The sequence below is a fragment of the Oncorhynchus keta genome, unplaced genomic scaffold, assembly GCF_023373465.1.
Source record: "Oncorhynchus keta strain PuntledgeMale-10-30-2019 unplaced genomic scaffold, Oket_V2 Un_contig_8064_pilon_pilon, whole genome shotgun sequence".
Taxonomy (NCBI): Eukaryota; Metazoa; Chordata; class Actinopteri; order Salmoniformes; family Salmonidae; genus Oncorhynchus; species Oncorhynchus keta.
This window is the reverse complement of record NW_026289837.1, coordinates 80,519-92,860: the sequence shown is the minus strand read 5'-3', so window position 1 is coordinate 92,860 and position 12,342 is coordinate 80,519. Positions and strand designations below refer to the sequence as shown.

Below are 12,342 nucleotides of genomic sequence, written 5' to 3'. Positions count from 1 at the left end.
AAGCAGATAGTAAAAGCAGGAAGTGTGCCCATCAATATGAGCTGTGATTTGTTGTCAACTCATCTGACTTTGTAAAAAAATGCTTTGAATTGCATGTGCCACATTAATTAACACAATTTGAATAACATTCTACGTTACCAGGGAAGTAATTGCATCACAATACCAGGCAACCATTGCGAGTTTACCAGCCAACTTGTCACACGAAAGCCTGGCCATCTAGTCTACAATCAGTTGTTTGTTCAGTAAATGTATATATTTTTAAATAATTCCGTTTTAATGTTTATTTTCATGACAGTCTTCGTCCATGACGGTCGGTTACACGCTTATACAATAGTACGCCAGTCCTAACACACTAATAATAATAATAATAATAATAATAATATGCCATTTAGCAGACGCTTTTATCCAAAGCGACTTACAGTCATGTGTGCATACATTCTACGTATGGGTGGTCCCGGGAATCGAACCCACTACCCTGGCGTTACAAGCGCCATGCTCTACCAACTGAGCTACAGAAGGACCACTAACTACCTTATACAATAGTACGCCAGTCCTAACACACTAACTACCTTTAGGCAGGAGGCTCAGTCATCAGAGTTCAATCATCCCTGGATGTATCTGCTTTATTTGCTGTTGCCATGGAGACTGTGCTAGAGACGCTTCACTCCCCTGATGGAGATGCGTCACTCCTCCTTTGTCAGTGCCTCTCTCCACCTCTCTAGATCACTACGCCGACCCGACGGGCCAGGATGGCATCAGCTGATACTCTGGTGTTTTACGGCACAGAACGCTTCAATGGGAATCAACACAGAGTGGGGCGTGGGTGGGGCGTGGGTGGGGCGTGGGTGGGCCTAGATGTTTATACTTCAGAAGGACTGTGTTTGTGTGTGTGTTGTGCCATGACACCCAACATTTCAATTGTTCTGTAAAGGTTTCTGCAGTTAGAAATAGAGCAGATGAGCCAGAAACATTATTTTGTTGAAATATAATTTGTTCTCTGAGAAATTAAGCGAAATGCAAATTGTCCATTTTAATTTATGTCGTACCAAACATCCGTTTTGGACCAAACTTTTTTCTAACAATGAGTAAGACATAAGGAATACAAATAAGTGGTTAAAAGTCATCCAGGCACCTGCCCCACAACAATCCACCACCAACAACCAAAACATTAAACACCTTCCTAATATTTAGTTACTCTCCCTATTCCCCTCAGAACAGCCTCAATACATCAGGTCATGGACTCTACAAGGTGTCCAAAGCGTTCCACAGGGATGCTGGCCCATGTTGACTCTACAAGGTGTCCAAAGCGTTCCACAGGGATGCTGGCCCATGTTGACTCTACAAGGTGTCCAAAGCGTTCCACAGGGATGCTGGCCCATGTTGACTCTACAAGGTGTCCAAAGCGTTCCACAGGGATGCTGGCCCATGTTGACTCTACAAGGTGCTGAAAGCGTTCCACAGGGATGCTGGCCCATGTTGACTCTACAAGGTGTCCAAAGCGTTCCACAGGGATGCTGGCCCATGTTGACTCTACAAGGTGTCCAAAGGGATACTGGCCCATGTTGACTCTACAAGGTGTCCAAAGCGTTCCACAGGGATGCTGGCCCATGTTGACTCTACAAGGTGTCCAAAGCGTTCCACAGGGATGCTGGCCCATGTTGACTCTACAAGGTGCTGAAAGCGTTCCACAGGGATGCTGGCCCATGTTGACTCTACAAGGTGTCCAAAGCGTTCCACAGGGATGCTGGCCCATGTTGACTCTACAAGGTATCCAAAGCGTTCCACAGGGATGCTGGCCCATGTTGTCTCTACAAGGTGTCCAAAGCGTTCCACAGGGATGCTGGCCCATGTTGACTCTACAAGGTGTCCAAAGCGTTCCACAGGGATGCTGGCCCATGTTGTCTCTACAAGGTGTCCAAAGCGTTCCACAGGGATGCTGGCCCATGTTGTCTCTACAAGGTGTTGAAAGCGTTCCACAGGGATGCTGGCCCATGTTGTCTCTACAAGGTGTCCAAAGAGTTCCACAGGGATGCTGGCTCATGTTGACTCTACAAGGTGTCCAAAGCGTTCCACAGGGATGCTGGCCCATGTTGACTCTACAAGGTGTCGAAAGCGTTCCACAGGGATGCTGGCCCATGTTGTCTCTACAAGGTGTCCAAAGAGTTCCACAGGGATGCTGGCCCATGTTGACTCTACAAGGTGTCCAAAGAGTTCCACAGGGATGCTGGCTCATGTTGACTCTACAAGGTGTCCAAAGCGTTCCACAGGGATGCTGGCCCATGTTGACTCTACAAGGTGTCCAAAGCGTTCCACAGGGATGCTGGCCCCATGTTGACTCTACAAGGTGTCTAAAGCGTTCCACAGGGATGCTGGCCCATGTTGACTCTACAAGGTGTCTAAAGCGTTCCACAGGGATGCTGGCCCATGTTGACTCTACAAGGTGTCCAAAGCGTTCCACAGAGATGCTGACCCATGTTGTCTCTACAAGGTGTCCAAAGCGTTCCACAGGGATGCTGGTCCATGTTGACTCTACAAGGTGTTGAAAGCGTTCCACAGGGATGCTGGTCCATGTTGACTCTACAAGGTGTCCAAAGCGTTCCACAGGGATGCTGGTCCATGTTGACTCTACAAGGTGTCCAAAGCGTTCCACAGGGATGCTGGTCCATGTTGACTCTACAAGGTGTCTGTTCCACAGGGATGCTGGTCCATGTTGACTCTACAAGGTGTGGAAAGCGTTCCACAGGGATGCTGGCCATGTTGACTCTACAAGGTGTCTAAAGCGTTCCACAGGGATGCTGGTCCATGTTGACTCTACAAGGTGTCTGCGTTCCACAGGGATGCTGGTCCATGTTGACTCTACAAGGTGTGGAAAGCGTTCCACAGGGATGCTGGCCCATGTTGACTCTACAAGGTGTCGAAAGCGTTCCACAGGGATGCTGGTCCATGTTGACTCTACAAGGTGTTGAAAGCGTTCCACAGGGATGCTGGCCCATGTTGACTCTACAAGGTGTTGAAAGCGTTCCACAGGGATGCTGGCCCATGTTGACTCTACAAGGTGTCTAAAGCGTTCCACAGGGATGCTGGCCCATGTTGACTCTACAAGGTGTCCAAAGCGTTCCACAGGGATGCTGGCCCATGTTGACTCTACAAGGTGTTGAAAGCGTTCCACAGGGATGCTGGCCCATGTTGACTCTACAAGGTGTCCAAAGCATTCCACAGGGATGCTGGTCCATGTTGACTCTACAAGGTGTCGAAAGCGTTCCACAGGGATGCTGGTCCATGTTGACTCTACAAGGTGTCGAAAGCGTTCCACAGGGATGCTGGTCCATGTTGACTCTACAAGGTGTCCAAAGCGTTCCACAGGGATGCTGGTCCATGTTGACTCTACAAGGTGTCGAAAGCGTTCCACAGGGATGCTGGTCCATGTTGACTCTACAAGGTGTCGAAAGCGTTCCACAGGGATGCTGGTCCATGTTGACTCTACAAGGTGTCCAAAGCGTTCCACAGGGATGCTGGTCCATGTTGACTCTTCTACAAGGTGTCAAAAGCGTTCCACAGGGATGCTGGCCCATGTTGAGTCTACAAGGTGTCCAAAGCATTCCACAGGGATGCTGGTCCATGTTGACTCTACAAGGTGTCCAAAGCGTTCCACAGGGATGCTGGTCCATGTTGACTCTTCTACAAGGTGTCTAAAGCGTTCCCAGGGATGCTGGTCCATGTTGTCTCTACAAGGTGTCCAAAAGCGTTCCACAGGGATGCTGGTCCATGTTGTCTCTACAAGGTGTCTAAAGCGTTCCACAGGGATGCTGGTCCATGTTGTCTCTACAAGGTGTCTAAAGCGTTCCACAGGGATGCTGGCCCATGTTGTCTCTACAAGGTGTCCAAAGCGTTCCACAGGGATGCTGGTCCATGTTGTCTCTACAAGGTGTCCAAAGCGTTCCACAGGGATGCTGGTCCATGTTGTCTCTACAAGGTGTCTAAAGCGTTCCACAGGGATGCTGGTCCATGTTGTCTCTACAAGGTGTCTAAAGCGTTCCACAGGGATGCTGACCATGTTGTCTCTACAAGGTGTCCAAAGCTGCCCACAGGGATGCTGGCCCATGTTGACTCTACAAGGTGTCCAAAGCATTCCACAGGGATGCTGGTCCATGTTGACTCTACAAGGTGTCTAAAGCGTTCCACAGGGATGCTGGCCCATGTTGACTCTACAAGGTGTCCAAAGCGTTCCACAGAGATGCTGACCCATGTTGTCTCTACAAGGTGTCCAAAGCGTTCCACAGGGATGCTGGCCCATGTTGACTCTACAAGGTGTTGAAAGCGTTCCACAGGGATGCTGGTCCATGTTGACTCTACAAGGTGTCCAAAGCGTTCCACAGGGATGCTGGCCCATGTTGACTCTACAAGGTGTCCAAAGCGTTCCACAGGGATGCTGGCCCATGTTGACTCTACAAGGTGTCCAAAGCATTCCACAGGGATGCTGGTCCATGTTGACTCTACAAGGTGTCCAAAGCATTCCACAGGGATGCTGGTCCATGTTGACTCTACAAGGTGTCCAAAGCGTTCCACAGGGATGCTGGTCCATGTTGACTCTTCTACAAGGTGTCAAAAGCGTTCCACAGGGATGCTGGCCCATGTTGACTCTACAAGGTGTTGAAAGCGTTCCACAGGGATGCTGGCCCATGTTGAGTCTACAAGGTGTTGAAAGCGTTCCACAGGGATGCTGGTCCATGTTGACTCTACAAGGTGTCTAGGGGGATGCTGGTCCATGTTGACTCTACAAGGTGTGGAAAGCGTTCCACAGGGATGCTGGTCCATGTTGACTCTACAAGGTGTGGAAAGCGTTCCACAGGGATGCTGGTCCATGTTGACTCTACAAGGTGTGGAAAGCGTTCCACAGGGATGCTGGCCCATGTTGACTCTACAAGGTGTGGAAAGGTTCCCACAGGGATGCTGGCCCATGTTGTCTCTACAAGGTGTCCAAAGCTGCCCACAGGGATGCTGGCCCATGTTGACTCTACAAGGTGTCCAAAGCGTTCCACAGGGATGCTGGCCCATGTTGACTCTACAAGGTGTTGATGTTCCACAGGGATGCTGGCCCATGTTGACTCTACAAGGTGTCCAAAGCATTCCACAGGGATGCTGGTCCATGTTGACTTCTACAAGGTGTGGATGGGGATGCTGGTCCATGTTGACTCTACAAGGTGTGGAAAGCGTTCCACAGGGATGCTGGTCCATGTTGACTCTACAAGGTGTCCAAAGCGTTCCACAGGGATGCTGGTCCATGTTGACTCTACAAGGTGTGGAAAGCGTTCCACAGGGATGCTGGTCCATGTTGACTCTACTAGGTGTTGAAAGCGTTCCACAGGGATGCTGGTCCATGTTGACTCTACAAGGTGTCCAAAGCATTCCACAGGGATGCTGGTCCATGTTGACTCTACAAGGTGTCCAAAGCATTCCACAGGGATGCTGGTCCATGTTGACTCTACAAGGTGTCCAAAGCGTTCCACAGGGTTGCTGGCCCCATGTTGACTCTACAAGGTGTCCAAAGCGTTCCACAGGGATGCTGACCCATGTGACTCTACAAGGTGTCTAAAGCGTTCCACAGGGATGCTGGTCCATGTTGTCTCTACAAGGTGTCCAAAGCGTTCCACAGGGATGCTGGTCCATGTTGTCTCTACAAGGTGTCTAAAGCGTTCCACAGGGATGCTGGTCCATGTTGTCTCTACAAGGTGTCTAAAGCGTTCCACAGGGATGCTGTGTTGTCTCTACAAGGTGTCCAAAGCGTTCCACAGGGATGCTGGTCCATGTTGTCTCTACAAGGTGTCCAAAGCGTTCCACAGGGATGCTGGTCCATGTTGACTCTACAAGGTGTCTAAAGCGTTCCACAGGGATGCTGACCCATGTTGTCTCTACAAGGTGTTGAAAGCGTTCCACAGGGATGCTGACCCATGTTGTCTCTACAAGGTGTCCAAAGCGTTCCACAGGGATGCTGGCCCATGTTGACTCTACAAGGTGTTGAAAGCGTTCCACAGGGATGCTGGTCCATGTTGACTCTACAAGGGGTCTAAAGCGTTCCACAGGGATGCTGGTCCATGTTGACTCTACAAGGTGTCTAAAGCGTTCCACAGGGATGCTGGTCCATGTTGACTCCAATGCTTCCCACAGCTGTCAAGTTGTCTGGATGTCATTTATGTGGTGGACCATTCTTGATACACACAGGAAACTGTTGAGTGTGACCTTTGGATTCCAATGTCTAACTCACTGTTACTAAAAAGTTTGGTTCAAATCGGATGTTAGGTACTATATTTATTACATATTATATACATATATATATTATTAATATATTATTATATGAAAGGACAGTTTGAGTGCAATCCATTAGCTGAATTTTTAAAAATCTAAATATATTTAAACAAAATAATGTTGCAGGAATTCTTATCTGTTTCTAACAACAGAAATGATTTCAGAACGATCTGACATGGTGGGTGTCGATCCTTTCTGGTGCTTTTTGGAGGAGTAACGACCCGTGTTGATGCTGTGTTACAGAGTGGAGAGACAGCCCTTCACGTGGCAGCTCGCTATGGCAACGTGGATGTGGTCCAATACCTGTGTAGTATCCATGCCAACCCAGACCTCTCAGACAGGGTACGTGTACACGCACCACACACACACACAGACCAGTCAGAGCGTACATTCTGAGTTTGTACTGAATACTGTATCATTCTTGAGTTTGAGTTTATTTTTTATTTTTACAGGGACAGTGCACATTAATCAACGTTTCAGTAAAAGTGCCGGTTTTAGCCAGCCGGCTAATTTTCAACCGCAGTCCCTGGGCAGGTTAGATCAGGAGGGACAGCAGCGTTGTTCTGTACCAACCGTTAGATCAGGAGGGACAGCAGCGTTGTTCTGTACCAACCGTTAGATCAGGGACAGGAGCGTTGTTCTGTACCAACCGGTAGATCAGGAGGGACAGCAGCATTGTTCTGTACCAACCGTTAGATCAGGAGGGACAGCAGCGTTGTTCTGTACCAACCGTTAGATCAGGGACAGCAGCGTTGTTCTGTACCAACCGTTAGATCAGGAGGGACAGCAGCGTTGTTCTGTACCAACTGTTAGATCAGGAGGGACAGCAGCGTTGTTCTGTACCAACCGTTAGATCAGGAGGGACAGCAGCGTTGTTCTGTACCAACCGTTAGATCAGGAGGGACAGCAGCATTGTTCTGTACCAACTGTTAGATCAGGAGGGACAGCAGCATTGTTCTGTACCAACCGTTAGATCAGGAGGGGACAGCAGCGTTGTTCTGTACCAACCATTAGATCAGGGACAGCAGCATTGTTCTGTACCAACCGTTAGATCAGGAGGGACAGCAGCGTTGTTCTGTACCAACCGTTAGATCAGGAGGGACAGCAGCGTTGTTCTGTACCAACCGTTAGATCAGGAGGGACAGCAGCATTGTTCTGTACCAACCGTTAGATCAGGAGGGACAGCAGCGTTGTTCTGTACCAACCATTAGATCAGGGACAGCAGCGTTGTTCTGTACCAACCGTTAGATCAGGGACAGCAGCGTTGTTCTGTACCAACCGTTAGATCAGGAGGGACAGCAGCGTTGTTCTGTACCAACCGTTAGATCAGGAGGGACAGCAGCGTTGTTCTGTACCAACCGTTAGATCAGGAGGGACAGCAGCATTGTTCTGTACCAACCGTTAGATCAGGGACAGCAGCGTTGTTCTGTACCAACCATTAGATCAGGGACAGCAGCGTTGTTCTGTACCAACCATTAGATCAGGAGGGACAGCAGCGTTGTTGTGTACCAACCGTTAGATCAGGAGGGACAGCAGCGTTGTTCTGTATCAACCGTTAGATCAGGAGGGACAGCAGCGTTGTTCTGTACCAACCGTTAGATCAGGAGGGACAGCAGCGCGTTGTTCTGTACCAACCGTTAGATCAGGAGGGACAGCAGCGTTGTTCTGTACCAACCATTAGATCAGGAGGGACAGCAGCATTGTTCTGTACCAACCATTAGATCAGGAGGGACAGCAGCGTTGTTCTGTACCAACCGTTAGATCAGGGACAGCAGCGTTGTTCTGTACCAACCGTTAGATCAGGAGGGACAGCAGCGTTGTTCTGTACCAACCGTTAGATCAGGAGGGACAGCAGCGTTGTTCTGTACCAACCGTTAGATCAGGAGGGACAGCAGCGTTGTTCTGTACCAACCGTTAGATCAGGAGGGACAGCAGCATTGTTCTGTACCAACCGTTAGATCAGGAGGGACAGCAGCATTGTTCTGTACCAACCGTTAGATCAGGAGGGACAGCAGCGTTGTTCTGTACCAACCGTTAGATCAGGGACAGCAGCATTGTTCTGTACCAACCGTTAGATCAGGAGGGACAGCAGCATTGTTCTGTACCAACCGTTAGATCAGGAGGGACAGCAGCGTTGTTCTGTACCAACCGTTAGATCAGGGACAGCAGCATTGTTCTGTACCAACCATTAGATCAGGAGGGACAGCAGCGTTGTTCTGTACCAACCATTAGATCAGGGACAGCAGCGTTGTTCTGTACCAACCGTTAGATCAGGGACAGCAGCGTTGTTCTGTACCAACCGTTAGATCAGGGACAGCAGCGTTGTTCTGTACCAACCGTTAGATCAGGAGGGACAGCAGCATTGTTCTGTACCAACCGTTAGATCAGGAGGGACAGCAGCGTTGTTCTGTACCAACCGTTAGATCAGGGACAGCAGCGTTGTTCTGTACCAACCATTAGATCAGGGACAGCAGCGTTGTTCTGTACCAACCATTAGATCAGGAGGGACAGCAGCGTTGTTGTGTACCAAACCGTTAGATCAGGAGGGACAGCAGCGTTGTTCTGTATCAACCGTTAGATCAGGAGGGACAGCAGCATTGTTCTGTACCAACCGTTAGATCAGGAGGGACAGCAGCGTTGTTCTGTACCAACCGTTAGATCAGGAGGGACAGCAGCGTTGTTCTGTACCAACCGTTAGATCAGGGACAGCAGCGTTGTTCTGTACCAACCATTAGATCAGGGACAGCAGCGTTGTTCTGTACCAACCATTAGATCAGGAGGGACAGCAGCGTTGTTGTGTACCAACCGTTAGATCAGGAGGGACAGCAGCGTTGTTCTGTATCAACTGTTAGATCAGGAGGGACAGCAGCGTTGTTCTGTACCAACCATTAGATCAGGAGGGACAGCAGCGTTGTTCTGTACCAACCATTAGATCAGGAGGGACAGCAGCGTTGTTCTGTACCAACCGTTAGATCAGGAGGGACAGCAGCGTTGTTCTGTACCAACCGTTAGATCAGGAGGGACAGCAGCTTTGTTCTGTACCAACCGCTAGATCAGGGACAGCAGCGTTGTTCTGTACCAACCGTTAGATCAGGGACAGCAGCGTTGTTCTGTACCAACCATTAGATCAGGAGGGACAGCAGCGTTGTTCTGTACCAACCATTAGATCAGGAGGGACAGCAGCTTTGTTCTGTACCAACCGTTAGATCAGGGACAGCAGCGTTGTTCTGTACCAACCATTAGATCAGGGACAGCAGCGTTGTTCTGTACCAACCGTTAGATCAGGGACAGCAGCGTTGTTCTGTACCAACCATTAGATCAGGAGGGACAGCAGCTTTGTTCTGTACCAACCGTTAGATCAGGGACAGGAGCATTGTTCTGTACCAACCGGTAGATCAGGAGGGACAGCAGCTTTGTTCTGTACCAACCGTTAGATCAGGGACAGGAGCATTGTTCTGTACCAACTGTTAGATCAGGGACAGCAGCGTTGTTCTGTACCAACTGTTAGATCAGGAGGGACAGCAGCATTGTTCTGTACCAACCGTTAGATCAGGAGGGACAGCAGCATTGTTCTGTACCAACCGTTAGATCAGGGACAGCAGCGTTGTTCTGTACCAACCGTTAGATCAGGGACAGCAGCATTGTTCTGTACCAACCGTTAGATCAGGGACAGCAGCGTTGTACCAACTGTCAGGGACAGGAGCGTGTTCTGTACCAACCATTAGATCAGGAGGGACAGCAGCATTGTTCTGTACCAACCGTTAGATCAGGAGGGACAGCAGCATTGTTCTGTACCAACCGTTAGATCAGAGACAGCAGCGTTGTTCTGTACCAACCGTTAGATCAGGAGGGACAGCAGTGTTGTTCTGTACCAACCCGTTAGATCAGGGACAGCAGCGTTGTTCTGTACCAACCGTTAGATCAGGAGGGACAGCAGCGTTGTTCTGTACCAACCGTTAGATCAGGGACAGCAGCGTTGTTCTGTACCAACCGTTAGATCAGGAGGGACAGCAGTGTTGTTCTGTACCAACCGTAGATCAGGGACAGCAGCGTTGTTCTGTACCAACCGCTAGATCAGGAGGGACAGCAGCGTTGTTCTGTACCAACCGTTAGATCAGGGACAGCAGCGTTGTTCTGTACCAACCGTTAGATCAGGAGGGACAGCAGTGTTGTTCTGTACCAACCATTAGATCAGGGACAGGAGCATTGTTCTGTACCAACCATTAGATCAGGAGGGACAGCAGCGTTGTTCTGTACCAACCGTTAGATCAGGGACAGGAGCATTGTTCTGTACCAACCATTAGATCAGGAGGGACAGCAGCGTTGTTCTGTACCAACCATTAGATCAGGGACAGCAGTGTTGTTCTGTACCAACCATTAGATCAGGAGGGACAGCAGCATTGTTCTGTACCAACCGTTAGATCAGGGACAGCAGCGTTGTTCTGTACCAACCGTTAGATCAGGAGGGACAGCAGCGTTGTTCTGTACCAACCGTTAGATCAGGGACAGCAGCGTTTGTTCTGTACCAACCGTTAGATCAGGGACAGCAGCGTTGTTCTGTACCAACCGTTAGATCAGGGACAGCAGCGTTGTTCTGTACCAACCGTTAGATCAGGAGGGACAGCAGCGTTGTTCTGTACCAACCGTTAGATCAGGGACAGCAGCGTTGTTCTGTACCAACCGTTAGATCAGGAGGGACAGCAGTGTTGTTCTGTACCAACCATTAGATCAGGGACAGGAGCATTGTTCTGTACCAACCATTAGATCAGGAGGGACAGCAGCGTTGTTCTGTACCAACCGTTAGATCAGGGACAGGAGCATTGTTCTGTACCAACCATTAGATCAGGAGGGACAGCAGCGTTGTTCTGTACCAACCATTAGATCAGGGACAGCAGTGTTGTTCTGTACCAACCATTAGATCAGAGGGACAGCAGCATTGTTCTGTACCAACCGCTAGATCAGGGACAGCAGCGTTGTTCTGTACCAACCGTTAGATCAGAGGGACAGCAGCGTTGTTCTGTACCAACCGTTAGATCAGGGACAGCAGCGTTGTTCTGTACCAACCGTTAGATCAGGGACAGCAGCGTTGTTCTGTACCAACCGTTAGATCAGGGACAGCAGCGTTGTTCTGTACCAACTGTTAGATCAGGGACAGGAGCGTTGTTCTGTACCAACCGTTAGATCAGGAGGGACAGCAGCGTTGTTCTGTACCAACCATTAGATCAGGGACAGCAGCGTTGTTCTGTACCAACCGTTAGATCAGGAGGGACAGCAGTATTGTTCTGTACCAACCGTTAGATCAGGGACAGCAGCGTTGTTCTGTACCAACCGTTAGACCAGGGACAGCAGCGTTGTTCTGTACCAACCGTTAGATCAGGGACAGCAGCGTTGTTCTGTACCAACCATTAGATCAGGAGGGACAGCAGCATTGTTCTGTACCAACCATTAGATCAGGGACAGCAGCGTTGTTCTGTACCAACCATTAGATCAGGGACAGCAGCGTTGTTCTGTACCAACCATTAGATCAGGGACAGCAGCGTTGTTCTGTACCAACCGGTAGATCAGGGACAGGAGCGTTGTTCTGTACCAACCGTTAGATCAGGAGGGACAGCAGCGTTGTTCTGTACCAACCATTAGATCAGGGACAGCAGCGTTGTTCTGTACCAACCATTAGATCAGGGACAGCAGCGTTGTTCTGTACCAACCATTAGATCAGGGACAGCAGCGTTGTTCTGTACCAACCATTAGATCAGGAGGGACAGCAGCATTGTTCTGTACCAACCATTAGATCAGGGACAGGAGCGTTGTTCTGTACCAACTGTTAGATCAGAGGGACAGCAGCGTTGTTCTGTACCAACCGTTAGATCAGGGACAGCAGCGTTGTTCTGTACCAACCATTAGATCAGGGACAGCAGCGTTGTTCTGTACCAACCGTTAGATCAGGAGGGACAGCAGCGTTGTTCTGTACCAACCGTTAGATCAGGGACAGCAGCGTTGTTCTGTACCAACCATTAGATCAGGGACAGCAGCGTTGTTCTG

At 49.7% G+C, this 12,342-nt stretch overlaps 2 protein-coding genes across 28 annotated transcripts in view; both read left to right on the top strand.

Moving 5' to 3' along the window:
* The window catches only part of dapk1 (death-associated protein kinase 1), a 194,357-nt gene that overhangs the window by 113,801 nt on the left and 68,214 nt on the right, over positions 1-12,342 (top strand). Inside the window, exon 15 of the mRNA XM_052512193.1 lies at positions 6,547-6,645. Coding sequence (XP_052368153.1) covers positions 6,547-6,645 — 99 coding nt within the window. The remainder of the gene's footprint in view (positions 1-6,546; positions 6,646-12,342) is intronic.
* LOC127926697 (uncharacterized) lies at positions 1,066-5,568 on the top strand. 27 transcript variants are annotated; one of them, XM_052512187.1, is made up of 9 exons: positions 1,066-1,441; positions 1,720-1,767; positions 2,585-2,680; positions 3,104-3,151; positions 3,344-3,487; positions 3,587-3,634; positions 4,117-4,164; positions 4,453-4,548; positions 5,394-5,568. In XM_052512187.1, the coding sequence occupies exons 1-9, from the start codon at positions 1,236-1,238 to the stop codon at positions 5,527-5,529; spliced, it is 870 nt and encodes a 289-aa protein (XP_052368147.1). In that variant the 5' UTR covers positions 1,066-1,235; the 3' UTR covers positions 5,530-5,568. The 27 variants fall into 27 exon arrangements, 1 of the variants encoding a protein (XP_052368147.1); XR_008124895.1 differs by lacking the exons at positions 1,066-1,441; positions 1,720-1,767; positions 2,585-2,680; positions 3,104-3,151; positions 4,453-4,548 and adding exons at positions 1,791-1,863; positions 4,357-4,452 and having other exon boundaries at positions 5,298-5,568; XR_008124897.1 differs by lacking the exons at positions 1,066-1,441; positions 1,720-1,767; positions 2,585-2,680; positions 3,104-3,151; positions 4,453-4,548 and adding exons at positions 1,889-2,103; positions 4,357-4,452 and having other exon boundaries at positions 5,298-5,568.

Coding starts and splice junctions, on each gene's coding strand:
- LOC127926697 (XM_052512187.1), top strand. CDS start 1,236: ATGGACTCTACAAGGTGTCCAAAGCGTTCCACAGGGATGCTGGCCCAT. Junction 1,442..1,719: donor GCCCATGTTGACTCTACAAG/GTGCTGAAAGCG, acceptor TGACTCTACAAG/GTGTCCAAAGCGTTCCACAG. Junction 2,681..3,103: donor GTCCATGTTGACTCTACAAG/GTGTCTGTTCCA, acceptor TGACTCTACAAG/GTGTCCAAAGCGTTCCACAG.